The sequence below is a fragment of the Erigeron canadensis genome, chromosome 2 (genome assembly GCF_010389155.1).
Source record: "Erigeron canadensis isolate Cc75 chromosome 2, C_canadensis_v1, whole genome shotgun sequence".
In the NCBI taxonomy this organism is placed as follows: domain Eukaryota; kingdom Viridiplantae; phylum Streptophyta; class Magnoliopsida; order Asterales; family Asteraceae; genus Erigeron; species Erigeron canadensis.
The window spans coordinates 32,741,955-32,755,376 of record NC_057762.1 but is presented as its reverse complement, the minus strand read 5'-3'; the positions used below and the strand labels follow the sequence as shown (position 1 = coordinate 32,755,376).

At 32.6% G+C, this 13,422-nt stretch overlaps 1 protein-coding gene across 1 annotated transcript; it reads left to right on the top strand.

The window, feature by feature from the left end:
- The first annotated feature begins 5,592 nt into the window (after positions 1-5,592).
- Positions 5,593-10,788, top strand: LOC122588531 (serine carboxypeptidase-like 25). The gene is made up of 8 exons (XM_043760666.1): positions 5,593-5,977; positions 8,153-8,356; positions 8,493-8,671; positions 8,748-9,035; positions 9,122-9,249; positions 9,339-9,434; positions 9,567-9,672; positions 10,336-10,788. The coding sequence occupies exons 1-8, from the start codon at positions 5,692-5,694 to the stop codon at positions 10,477-10,479; spliced, it is 1,431 nt and encodes a 476-aa protein (XP_043616601.1). The 5' UTR covers positions 5,593-5,691; the 3' UTR covers positions 10,480-10,788.
- The last annotated feature ends 2,634 nt before the right edge of the window (positions 10,789-13,422 follow it).

Below are 13,422 nucleotides of genomic sequence, written 5' to 3'. Positions count from 1 at the left end.
TTTTAGGATACATTGGGTAGATTTAGTGTGAGAGTTAGGAATGTGTTGAAAATTAAAGGTATTTTAGTTATTTTAAAGGTAGAGAGTTGAGAAGGAAGATAGTAGTTTGTTTATTGATATAGTATAGATAGTATAGATATAGATAAGTTTAAACACAAGTTGATGTTGGATAGAAAACTCAGGCTGGGCTATCAAAATATTATGGCCTGATTGTCTAGATGGGAGCCCATATGCATGTCTTTCCCTCTTTGGTCCTTTTTTATTTTGTTGTGACATCTAAAATCGTATAATTATCTCAAAATCATATCATATCATAACTTTGAAACAATATTTATTTATCATTATTAAATAGTACTAAAAATTAAATAATAGAAATGCTTGATTAAGTGGAGGAGTGTAAATACAATTAATCAAGATATGAATACGATGATGTAATTGGTGTGATGGGACAATGGGTCAACAAAAGCTGTTCAGTAAATTTTGTATATAACTTGGACGCAACGCATTCTTTCCGACTTCCATTATGAGATTTGGTCAGCAATACAAATTTCCACACACCCTTGATGACTCCGATGAGATCCTCGTTTGGTTCGGTTTTACCTCAAAATAAAAAGAGACTTTTTATTCTAAAGCTTTTATGTATTTAGAACTAATACACCACTACTAGAATATTGCTTTGGACACTCTATACTCTTTACACATCTTTTGAATATATCGTGACCAATAACTAAAGTCAGAGTGATGGCTCTGTTACTTTTTTTTTTTTAAGTAATAGCACGGTACCCGATCAATACGACGGTGTTCGTGGCGGTGACAATATGGTGGTGGGACGACTGTTGGTTGTAGAGGCGGCGACGAGTGATGTAGATAATTGATGTAAAAGTAATTGATGTAAATGATTAGTGAAGTTATTTTAAAGGATAAATGACTGATAGTGTAATATAATTATTAAAGATATTTTAGACATTTCTTCTCATGTAACTTTCAATATGAGATTATTTCTTTTATAATATAGTATAAAGTATAAAATTATAGATATAGAAATATAAATGAATAGATAGAAATACATATTCTGACCTATAGTGATATGTATCTTTTCTTGACTTTTTAATATCTATAAACCCTTATAAAAGGTATTGGTTTTAAGAAATTAAGCAACTTTTTCATTCCCATAATACCCTTCTTATTTCTATTGTTTTTTACACCTCCTCAAGTATCTACCGAAAGTACCCTTATCAAAAATTTAAACCCACAAAACACACAACATCCTTCTCCTTTGCATTCTTCGATCACCACCACCACCTTCATTTTATATTGTCCTCATCTTCTAGCCGCTGCAACGCACGGGTACTATGCTCGTAGTCACTAAAAAGCTTTAGATTAATACCTCAATAGAGACATTATTATTTATTAGTAAATCAGTCTACTATAATGAAATATAAAACTCATAATGAAATGAATATATGTTCTTGTTTTACTATCCAAATATAAAACACATAACAAAAATTATCCTTCCGTAAAGAGCATCAAACCATTTATAGGATGTAGTCTCCATATATACACCTAAATGAAATGATGTGATACATTCATACATATGTTTATATACACCATTGTACTAAAGACATTTTGGTTGTTACAACATAATTACATAACTTTGCCATCTATAACAAACATACAAAATTTATTACACATAGTACAACTTCATAATGTAGATATTATTGTAAATTGTTAAATTGTGTTGTAGGAATATCATTATATATGTCCGGAATACCTATTAAAGAAAAAACAGTATATTTTTAAAAGTTTTGTAAATAAAATGAAAATTAACATCGTAAAAGAAGTAAAGACACTGAATCATTCATTTGTCAATTCTATATAGTAAGTGGTTGTACAGTTGGTACTGCAATCTAGCCCCTTTTGAAATTATTATGGCACACTTGCAACAACTCTTCTGTTCCAATTCATGTACATTTTTATTGCCTCATTAATACGAACACAGCCATATATATGAACTCTTTCAATTCTGTATAAAGCGTCCTAGATAGTTGGTTTATTGATACAGATCACAATCTCAAATAATTTTCTTTCAAAACCGATCGACCAGTGTATCCTACATATGTATATATGTTCGCGAGACAAATAGCAGTTTATAACATTTTTATTTTAATTTGTACAACATGATCTTGTTAGAACTTCTTGCGAGACATCGGAGAAAAAGAAACGATAAGCGACTAGGACTAAAAAGCCAAATCATGCGGCCAAGAAAGCTCAAATTGCCTACAACGACTAGACAACCATAAGAAATGAACTTTAAGGTTAAAAAAATAAAAATATTAACAGTTGGTAAAATGAATAGTTGTGATTAAAAGTAATAAACATGTAAAAAATGAGTATTTGAATTTAAATGTTATAAAGTGTCTGAAAGACTAGTGATTGTATAATTATTTAATAAATAAATATTATGTTATATTAAATATTAATTTAGTACATGTATTATATATCTATACTTCTATACTCTATATTAAAAAAAATACCCCTATGTTGAAAGTTACATGGGGAAAAATGTTTAAAATTTCTTCCTATGTAATATTTTCACCTACAAGGTTACAACCCTTTAAAATATTTTCATATACACTATTATCTTAACATTAATAATTAAATTACACTATCAATCCTTTATTTTTCTAAAATATCTCCATTAACCTTTTAAATCAATTACTTTTATATGAATTATCTACGGCACTCGACGTCGCATCCACCACCAACACTCGCCTCCACCACCACACCATCGCCGTCACGACCACCGCCGCATCGCACGGGTACAATGCTATAATCATAAACAGTATATACTATATAGCTAGATGGAAGTGTATATACTTGCGATTTGACCACTTAATAAACGAATACTGTAATTAAAAGCCAAATCATGCGGCCAAGAAAGCTCAAATTGCCTACAACGACTACACAACCATAAGAAATGAACTTGAAGGTTAAAAAAATAAAAATATTAACAGTTGGTAAAATGAATAGTTGTGATTAAAAGTAATAAACATTTAAAATGAGTATTTGAATATAAATGTTATAAAGTGTCTGAAAGACTAGTGATTGTATAATTATTTAATAAACAAATATTATATTATATTAAATATTAATTTAGTACATGTATTATTAGTATATAAACATAAACAGTATATACTATATAGCTAGATGGAAGTGTATATACTTGCGATTTGACCACTTAATAAACGAATACTGTAATTTACTCTAGTGTTTATTGAAAAAGAATAGTACTATTTTTGGAAGGCATATGTGGGTTGAAAAGATGCATTTTATATGAGAAAGTGAAAGTGAAATGGGAAATTTGATGGATGTGGGTTCACAAGATCTAAAAATAGAAACAAAGAAAAACATATTGCTGTTGGCCAATTGCTCGTGACTTAATTCCCCATTACCTTTTTTTTTCATTGCCAAGCCCAACAAACAATTTGCCTTTTCATTGTTTATCTTCGAAACATTACAAATCAATTTCTAACTTTAGTAAACGATGACAATATCATTGCGAGTGCTTCAAAATACGAGCTTCATTTTGACTCATCATTTCAGGTATCTTTTAGTTTGTAATGTGTTGTGTGAAGTACATAACTAAAAGTTGCCTAATGATCAATCATGTGTTCGATCATTTTTTTCTGAAAGGCATGTCTTCGATCATTTAGATTGCGTACTCATGGTTTTGCCATGGAGATTAGGTTTAAATTTGTTTTTGGATATCTTTATCATATGTTTAAGATTTTAGAACAAATAGACTAATGCTCGTACAATGCAACGGCGGTGTGGGTAGTGATGGCGGAGGTGGTGGTGGGGGCGGTTACGGGGCGACGATAATGGTGAATATAAAAGTAATTGATGTTAAAGGTGCTATTACAGTTATTTTTAGTGTTGAGGGATCTATACCTTAAATTATTACATTAAAGGTATTATAGGTATATTAGATGGAGATCTTTAAATTAGTGAATAAAAGAGAAGAGTATTTTTGATTTTCCAAAGATAGAAAGTTTAAGAAAAAAAAGTGATTTATTTTATTAGATAGTATAAATATTAGTTTTTGATGCCTTCTTATTAAAAATTGTATTGATTTACTTAAAAACTTAGATATATAGATATATGTGTATATTAGGGACCATTTTTGTAATTAGTTTGTAGTTAGTTGTTAACCTATATCTAAGATCGATATATTATTTGTATCCATTTTATATTCGAGATCAATGAAATAAGTCTTTCACTTTCACATTCCGAAAAGATAAAACACACAACACAAGACAAGAATGTGCAAGCTGCTTGAGTTGAATCAGCCTCCCTCACTCACGATGAAAGCTAAGAACTATACCTGGAGTCGAGCTAATTGCATAAGAAGAGGGGAGCCATTCGCCCTAATTGAATAAAAGCTATCTTGAATAAAAGAAGGGAACCTTATTCGTGGACTGATGGGCGTTTGCGACCGTTTACAAGAGTGAATACCGAAACAGACAATTCCTGATGCCCTCAAACAGATTCACTATCGCCTCTTGGCTTTGCTTTAATAGATTCTATTCGACTGGAAGGAATGTTATACACCATTAATATCCAATTTTCCACTTCAATATTTTCGATCCGCGACAACTTTAATCCCTTCTGATCAGATCCGCGACGTTTTTTTCGTTTGATTCTTCATATATATTTTTCATCGTTTATCTTTGTTTCATTTGTTGTTCTTTGTATAATCGTTTGAAGACAAATACATTAGAGAAGTGAATAAAAGATTTAGACGAAAGGCTTAAGGATCAACCAAGAGAAATCTGATATCTTTTTTGCGACTTTGACGTGGACATATTTAGTAGGGATTGAAAAAATATAAATTGGCATTGGTATTGGCGTTGGCGTTGGCATTAGATTCTGCCCCCAAAGGTTTCATTTTAAGGTCGATTCTATTGAAAAAACAAAAATTATTTATTCATATGAAAAAAGGTATATTAAAAGTTTAGGCTTTCATTCGACTTGAATGTGGAACAGCACCAAATTTATTTGTATATATATATACATATAAATTTGTATATATAAATTTACATGATATAAACTTCGTAAAGAATATTTACACTTTTTTATATAGGTTGTGATTTGTACACTAATGTTTTTTTTCAATATACCACCAAATATGTCTTATTGTGTTGTAGAGTACAATTTCGTAAAACACATTTAGTGATGTATCGTCAAAAACTGGTAGTGTGTCGATCGCTTTCTCTTTTTATATACGAAAAATCTCTATAAATTAATACTTAATTTATAAATTAATATTTGGATAAAATCAATAACTTATCAAGTTCTAACTTTAAAAGAATATTATATTAACATTTAATAAATTAATTAATAACTCGATAAGCTGATAAAATTTGAAATTTAAAGTAAGTTGAATTGTACATAAGATCATCTAATAAATAATAGGTACTATAAAAAATTATTATTATTTATTAATAAATCAATCAATTTTTTTTCCTTATATATATAATCTATCAACAAAATTAATATTTTTTCTTTCTCCTTATTCAAATCTATATCACCCCCAACCCTTCCTCCCCTTCTCTCTTATTTAATCCATCTTCGTCACAAAAGCTAATTAGCACTCCCACCCCCTCAAAGCCAATTAGTTCCATACTAACTATGGCAAAGTTACATAATTCTCACTCATTTCTTATCATTTTCATCTTGTTTTTTCAACTCACTAAAAGTGACCAAACATTTAATGACCAAAAAACCCACCACCTTCAAGAAGAAGAAGAAGAAGCTGACAGGATTACATCACTTCCTGGCCAACCTAACGTCACTTTCAACCAGTTTTCCGGCTATGTCACCGTCAACCAAGCCGCCGGCAGAGCCCTTTTTTACTGGCTTACTGAAACCCCTAATCACCCTCTTTCTAAACCCCTTGTCATTTGGCTTAATGGAGGTTAGCATATATACGAACAAACATAAATGAATATTTATATATTTTGTATGTATGCATGTATATATATTTATATATATTATAATTATATATGCTTTTTTAAAAAAAAAAAGTTGTACTGTACTGTTACATTGCTTGTTTACAGGATTTTAAAACTCTACTGTTTACATGTTAATTAAACTTTATGAAATGTTTTTTTTTTTTTTTTGCTTGTTTATCTATTAATGAGTTTTGTATGTACATCTTTTAGATGGATTTTTTTGGAGGTAGTTAATTTTTTTAATAAATTATAATTGATGATGTAGAAAAAAGAGTGAAATATAGTTGTATCTACCGTATTTAATGAGTAGTTAGATGTAATAAATATATATAATTTCTTGAAAAAAGATGGGGAATCTTGAAAATATATTTGTATATATCCTTAAAGGGTTAAAAATCATTACTCTGTTTGGTCGCCTGTAAAATCTGAGAATAGAATTCAGCCCTGTTTTTACTTCTAAACAAGGTTATATATGACATCAGAAGCAAGTACTAATATTTTTTTGACTAATTAATATTGTTTTAAATTCAATATCTATAAGTGGATATTCTTTTTGGTAATAAATTCATGTGTAAGACTTGCATTTTTTAACATTGTTAAGTAGTTTGATCTCCACCGTTCAAACAAACAATACTGTTCTAGCCACAATTGATGGCCATTGATACAAAACACTTGCATAATGTTGGTAGTGTTTGAAAACAAACTAATTTCTTTGACCAATGATTGTCAGTTAGAACTTGCATGTAAATTGCTATACTAACTTTTTCTATTTTAACTACTAAAACACTTGCATAATGTTGGTAATGTAAGAAAACATGGAATAATAATACCTAATTTCTTTGACCAATGATTGTTGTTTAGAACTTGCATGTAAATTGCTATACTAACTTTTTAATTTTGTAGAGTTGAAATAAACAATATTTGAAGTAGTAATGTGGATGTTTGTTAACTAAAAGTTGCACATTTGTTGCACATTTTTGGTGAAAGTTGGAATATAAGGTAACTACTTTGTTGTTACACACTTACACTTGCTGAATTTTAAAAATAAACATTTTAGTTTTAGGCAACCTGCTTTTTGATTAAGTTATCAAATGTGTAACATTGGGTTTTAGTGCAATTTTCACTTCACCATCGATTTATTTTACTAAATTCAATGTCGTTCCCACGTCACCATCAGTGTGATGATCGAACTGATTCGTTATTTATATCTAAAAAATACAAAAATTCAACAAGTCCAATTTTAATGATATATATTTTTGTAAATGATTCCAGAGTTAACAGTCTTCCATTTTCTGGTTCTGTTACCAAAATCAATGATGCAAAACTACAAAGCAACCTTGAATAGTCCTTATTTATTGTAATGATTCCTATTCTGCATACTTATTTGTCTACATATCTACATATTATAAGCAACAGTTCCTTGTACTCTCTACTATTTCATGCATGCCACACTTGTACAACGTGATACATCTTTTCATATGATTAAATGCATTTGTTCACATTATAACCTTTCATCTTTTATACACTTATTTGTGTACATGACCAATCTGGTAAAAGTAAGTATAAGACAGTTATGGTTATTATATAATGTGTCATTTTAATTTATTGGTATTTTTATAAATTAATCTTGTACTTATGTCATATATAAAAGTTTCAAATGCATTATAAAGTAATTTTTTTTTTATGTATAATCACATGATTAGCCAAATTTCATTGTGATTAGCCAAAATTTTTTGAATTTTTACAAAATAACCAACAAAATCGCAATAAGCTGACAAAAGCGCAACGAGATCTACAAAATCGCAATGAGAACTTCAAAATCACAATCAGATTTTGTAGAATCGCTACGAGATTCTTAGAATCTATTGCGATTCTAAGAATCTCTATGCGATTCTGATAATCTCGTAGCGTTTCTACAAAATCTGATTGCGATTTTGATGTTCTCATTGCGATTTTGAAGATCTCATTGCGATTTTGTCAAATTATTGAGATTTTGTTGGCTATTTTGTGAAAATCCAAAAAAACTTGGCTAATTTGATATAATCGCAATAAATTTGGCTAATCACATGATTTTCTCATTTATATATGTTTATGAATATATGTTATACTCGAGGTTGCTCACAAGTTCAATCTAACAGGTCCTGGATGCTCTTCTGTGGCATATGGTGCATCCGAAGAAATAGGCCCCTTTAGAATAAACAAAGGGGCCACGGGATTGCACTTGAATAAATTTTCTTGGAACAATGTGGCTAACATCTTGTTCCTTGAAACTCCGGCTGGTGTTGGTTTCTCTTATAGCAACCGTTCATCGGACCTACTTGACACTGGTGATCGGCGGACTGGTACAAGCCCGCCCACACCCTCTACCTAAAACAAAATATAAATAGTGCGCGTTCGTTTTATTATTTTTATAATGTAGGTTGTATAATCAATAAAAATGACTTGCACACTTTTAACCTTATAATTTATGGACTATAGCCGAAGATTCACTTCAGTTTGTGATACGGTGGATGGAGAGGTTCCCACGTTATAAGCATCGTGAAGTCTATATAGCAGGGGAAAGCTATGCCGGACACTATGTTCCTCAATTGGCGCGACAAATTATAAGACACAATTCCATTTCTCGTTCTCATTCCATCAATTTGAAAGGAATAATGGTACTTGTTTCATTGTGTTAACCTATACACCAAATACATATAGGAAATCAAGCTTATGAAAAATATTCTATCATAGGTTGGAAATGCTGTGACGGATAATTACTATGACAACCTTGGAACGGTAACATATTGGTGGAGTCATGCTATGATATCCGATAAAACGTACCATCAGCTAATCAACACATGTGATTTTAGACACCAAAAGAATTCAAATGAATGCGAATCGTTATATAGCTATGCCATGGATCAAGAATTTGGTAATATCGACCAATACAACATTTATGCACCCCCTTGTAACAACTCTGATGGTAGCCATTCGAGTGCCACCCATCAAACTATGCGGCTGCCCCATCGACCCCATCGGGTATTATTTCAGTTTCTCGTTTTTATTTGAATAATATGGCTTTTTTTAGTTTATTTTGTCACTTTTTAAGATTTGTGCTTTTGCAGATGGTAAGGCAGACCGGTTATGACCCGTGTACTGAAAGGTATGCAGAGGTTTATTACAATAGAGAAGATGTCCAAAAGGCGTTTCATGCAAATACCACAAGAATTCCATACAAATGGACAGCCTGCAGGTTTTTATGCATTTACATTTCTATAGTGGTCAATATTTTCTAAAGTTTTAGCATTTTGAAACTCAACAAAAGTATAATCAATTTTGCAGTGAGACTTTAAACCGGAATTGGAATGACACTGATGTCTCGATTCTTCCAATATATCGTGAACTGATGGCTGCTGGACTGCGAATTTGGGTATTCAGGTATCCTAGCTATATATGTTCTGTTTATCTTTGTGGGTCGTTTTGTCATTAAACAAAAAAATGAACACATAGTCAAAACAATAGATGCTGTTTAGTTTAGTTGATCATTTTGCTGTTTTGTAAACATCACAGTGGGGATGTGGATTCAGTGGTTCCAGTCACGGCTACTAGGTTTGCATTAGCGCAACTCAAGTTGAAAACAAAGGTTGCGTGGTACCCTTGGTATGTCAAGAAACAGGTTAGTATGACTCCATTTAACACGTACACATATACAGCTCATAAAACGATGCATTCACTGATTCACCTGATATGTATGCCCCGATTAGGCGACATCAATGTACTACTTATTGATGCTTATATATATATGGTGCTTATGTATCATCCTTGGGCCATTGTTACAGACCCACAAACATGAGAACCACAACCCCCAAAGTTTTCTTACTTTAAAGTCACATGACTAAAGGCCAAATTATTTGACAGTGTAGCAACTTTACTCATTTTATTGTCTTATGTATCATACTTACAAACTTCTTTTTGTATGTATTGAACTTTCTAAACTTCTTGTTGTATGTATCTCATATATATCCTTTTTATGCATGTCACTGGTATTATAAGACATAAAACTGGAATATTTGAAAGTTTGATACATACAATATGACATTTGTCTGTTGAATGTGTCCCATAGCAAAAAGTTATTCATTTTAAATTAATTTTCTCCGCGACTAAACAAGCACGATGCATAAATTAAAATATAGGCGTAACGCTTAACTATATGCTAGTTATGTGGCACAAAAATGCAATTGTGGAAGCATACTGCTTTCATTACTTGTATATTGTGTAGTTTAATGAAATCAGATAATGTATATCGATACACCATCTAAAAATCGGTTTTCATGTGAAGGTTGGAGGATGGACAGAGGTATATGAAGGGCTAACATTCGCAACAGTGAGAGGAGCAGGTCATGAGGTACCATTATTCAAGCCAAGGGCAGCATTGCAACTATTAGTGTCCTTCTTAAAAGACCAACCACTTCCCAAATCTTGACCAAATGTCAAATTTTGGCTTAAAGAAAAGCCAATACTTTGAACTTTATTTATAAATGTGCCATGAGGTCAGAGGCAAAAGATTGCCGTTTGACATTTATTTGGGTAGAAAATTAGAGATTTTAAGGTAGTTTGGAGGCTTTACTTGAAAGTGTTATTGATTGGTATGAAAGTTTGACTTTAAAAGTTGTTGAAAATAATTAGAGGGGGTTGAAAGGGAGTTTATCAAAGAGTGAGTTGTAACATACGTTTCATTGTCTATGTCAAAAATGTTACCAGAAGAGTTCATTTATTGATTTGGATTTTGGAGTATGGTTTACATCATGTGGTTTTTATGATCTATGTTTGCGTATCAGCGTATTGGATAAAATGGAACCAAATGTTATGTGCAAATCGGCAAATCCATTCTTCACATTGATTTTTTTGGGCGTTATGACTTGTGACCGTCATCAAGGAGATCTAGTAGTTTAACGTTTTTTTTTTAATCGTAAGATTTTTCGGGTCGGTTTGAAATTTCTTTTAGGTAAACACATTGATGGTTGCCAAATGAATGATCGGAGCTTTAGCTCAATGGTCATCAGGAAGTAGGATAGAGCCCCTGAATGTGCATACATTACGGGTTCGAGTCTTGCAAACAAAGGGTTTTCCTAATTATTTGGGTTTCCTCCTGAAAGGTATTTAGGGATGATCGCGTGGCTGCTACTGATTGCAAAAAGTGGTGCCGTAAGTGATCCTAATAGCATTTCAAAGTATATATATATATATATATATATATATATATATATATATAAGTTGCAATATACATTTAAGTTGCAAAACTCTTCATCCCCATATAACGTCTAACAGAAAAACTTCCAGTTTACCCGTTTACCATTCTCATATCCATCGATGCAAAAAGTGAAGTAGTTAAAATTGATAGTTCTATCATCACCATAATCACGCTTCTTAATCCCGTAATTTTTTTTTTTGAAAGGCAGTAACGGATAAATGGTTAACACCCCCCACGCGGATGCGCCCACGCCGGTTCATCTCCTGGCAATGCCCTAAAGGATTTGCTCCCATGTGTTAGATGAGTATAACATTGCTAAGGCCCCCTCACCACATTGGCATGTGACAGGATTCGAACCTGAAACCCACAGGAGGAAACCACTTTGTGGAAAACCCCCTGAGACCCCCGTAATAACCATAAAGAAACAAACTTGCTAAATGTTTCAAATCTGTACAAAAGCTGTACCTTGAGCATTGTCAAATTTGCTAATTCAAGTTTGAGCTAATAAAATCTTAGTAATAAGCTTATCAAAGTTTTTTTTTAAAAGTTTATTGTTAAGTTTTTAGAATAACCAGGTGGTAGCCGTGCACAAAAGTCGGGTTTTGCTCGACCCAGCCCGAACTCGACCTGGGTTTGGTCACCGATACTAGAATCCGGGTTTGATCAAACCCGATCCGGTTTGAAACCGGTTTTTTACCGCTTTTTCCCGGATATTTTTCTCATAACCGAAGCCGACTCGATTTGAACCCAGTATCTACCCAATTTTGAAACCCGTTTTCATACTGTCGGGTTTTCCAAAATCCGAACTGGTTTTCAGTTTGACCGGGTTCAATTTTGTTTTTTCCAACCAGGTTTTAAAGAAACCAGTTTTTATGTGCACCACTACTAGGTGGGTGTAAAGGATCGTATATCTCCTAGTATAGGATTAATATTTGTTTCCTTGTTTGTCCCCTGATTTCTAGTTTTTTGCTTGGGCCATAAGATATATGTGGCTATATATTGTATCGTGACTTTTTTGAATAAAATAACAAGAACCAAAAACTTAAAACCCAATCACAATTTTCATGGCATCAGAGCCACAATCGTAAACAAAAAAAAAAAAAAAAAAAAAAAAAAAACAACTTATATTACGACGTCACAATCCAACTCAAAATTCATTCTGTTTGTTTCATTAATTAAAGTGAATGGTTGATTATTTTATCAAAACTAATCCCATTGGCTGCTTTAGATTGTAGCCGTCAAAAACAAATCAAACAACATAACCCTTTTTGAATATCATAATTTTTTTATGGCTGGAGAAAAGTCCAGCAGCAACAACAGTGGCAAATCCCCCGCCATTGATGCAAGCTCGCCGTATTATATACACCCATCCGACCTCCCTAAACAATTACACGTAAACGAAATTCTGAATGACTCGAATTACAACGATTGGTCTAAGGAGATGGCCAATTTCCTGTTCGCAAAAAACAAGATGGGCTTCGTTGACGAAACGATCCCTAAACCAGAAAAAGCATCTGAAGACTACATGCCTTGGATGCGTTGTGATGCTATGATCATTGGATGGTTCACAACCGCAATGGACAAAGACATTAGGACGAGTATTCGATATGCTAACACATCCGCTGCGATTTGGAAAGATTTAAAAGAAAGATTCGGCAAAGAGAATGCACCTCGAGCCTATGAATTAAAGCAGTTGCTTTCTTGTTCTCATCAAGATGGATCATCCGTTTCTTCCTACTATACCAAGCTTCGTGGTATATGGGATGAAATAAGTTCAGTGTTGCCGATTCCACAATGCACGTGTGGTCACTGTACGTGTGAGATTGGAAAAAGGTTAGTTGATTTTAAGGAAAAGGAGCGTCTATATGAATTTTTGATGGGACTGGACACTGAGTTTTCTACCATAAGAACTCATGTCCTGTCTATGAAAACATCACCAACCCTTGGAGAAGCCTACCGTCTCGCGTCTGAAGAAGAACAACAAAAAATAATTGTGTCGACCAACGAACTGCTGTGGAGCCAGCCGCATTTAAAACACAAGGTTGGCGTGATGGACCTTCTAATTTTGGACGTAATTATAAGGGAAACTCTAGGGATTTCAAACGAAACACGGAAGAGAAAACTGAGAATTGTAGCGAATGCGGGAAAGATGGTCATAAACGAGAAGGTTGTTTT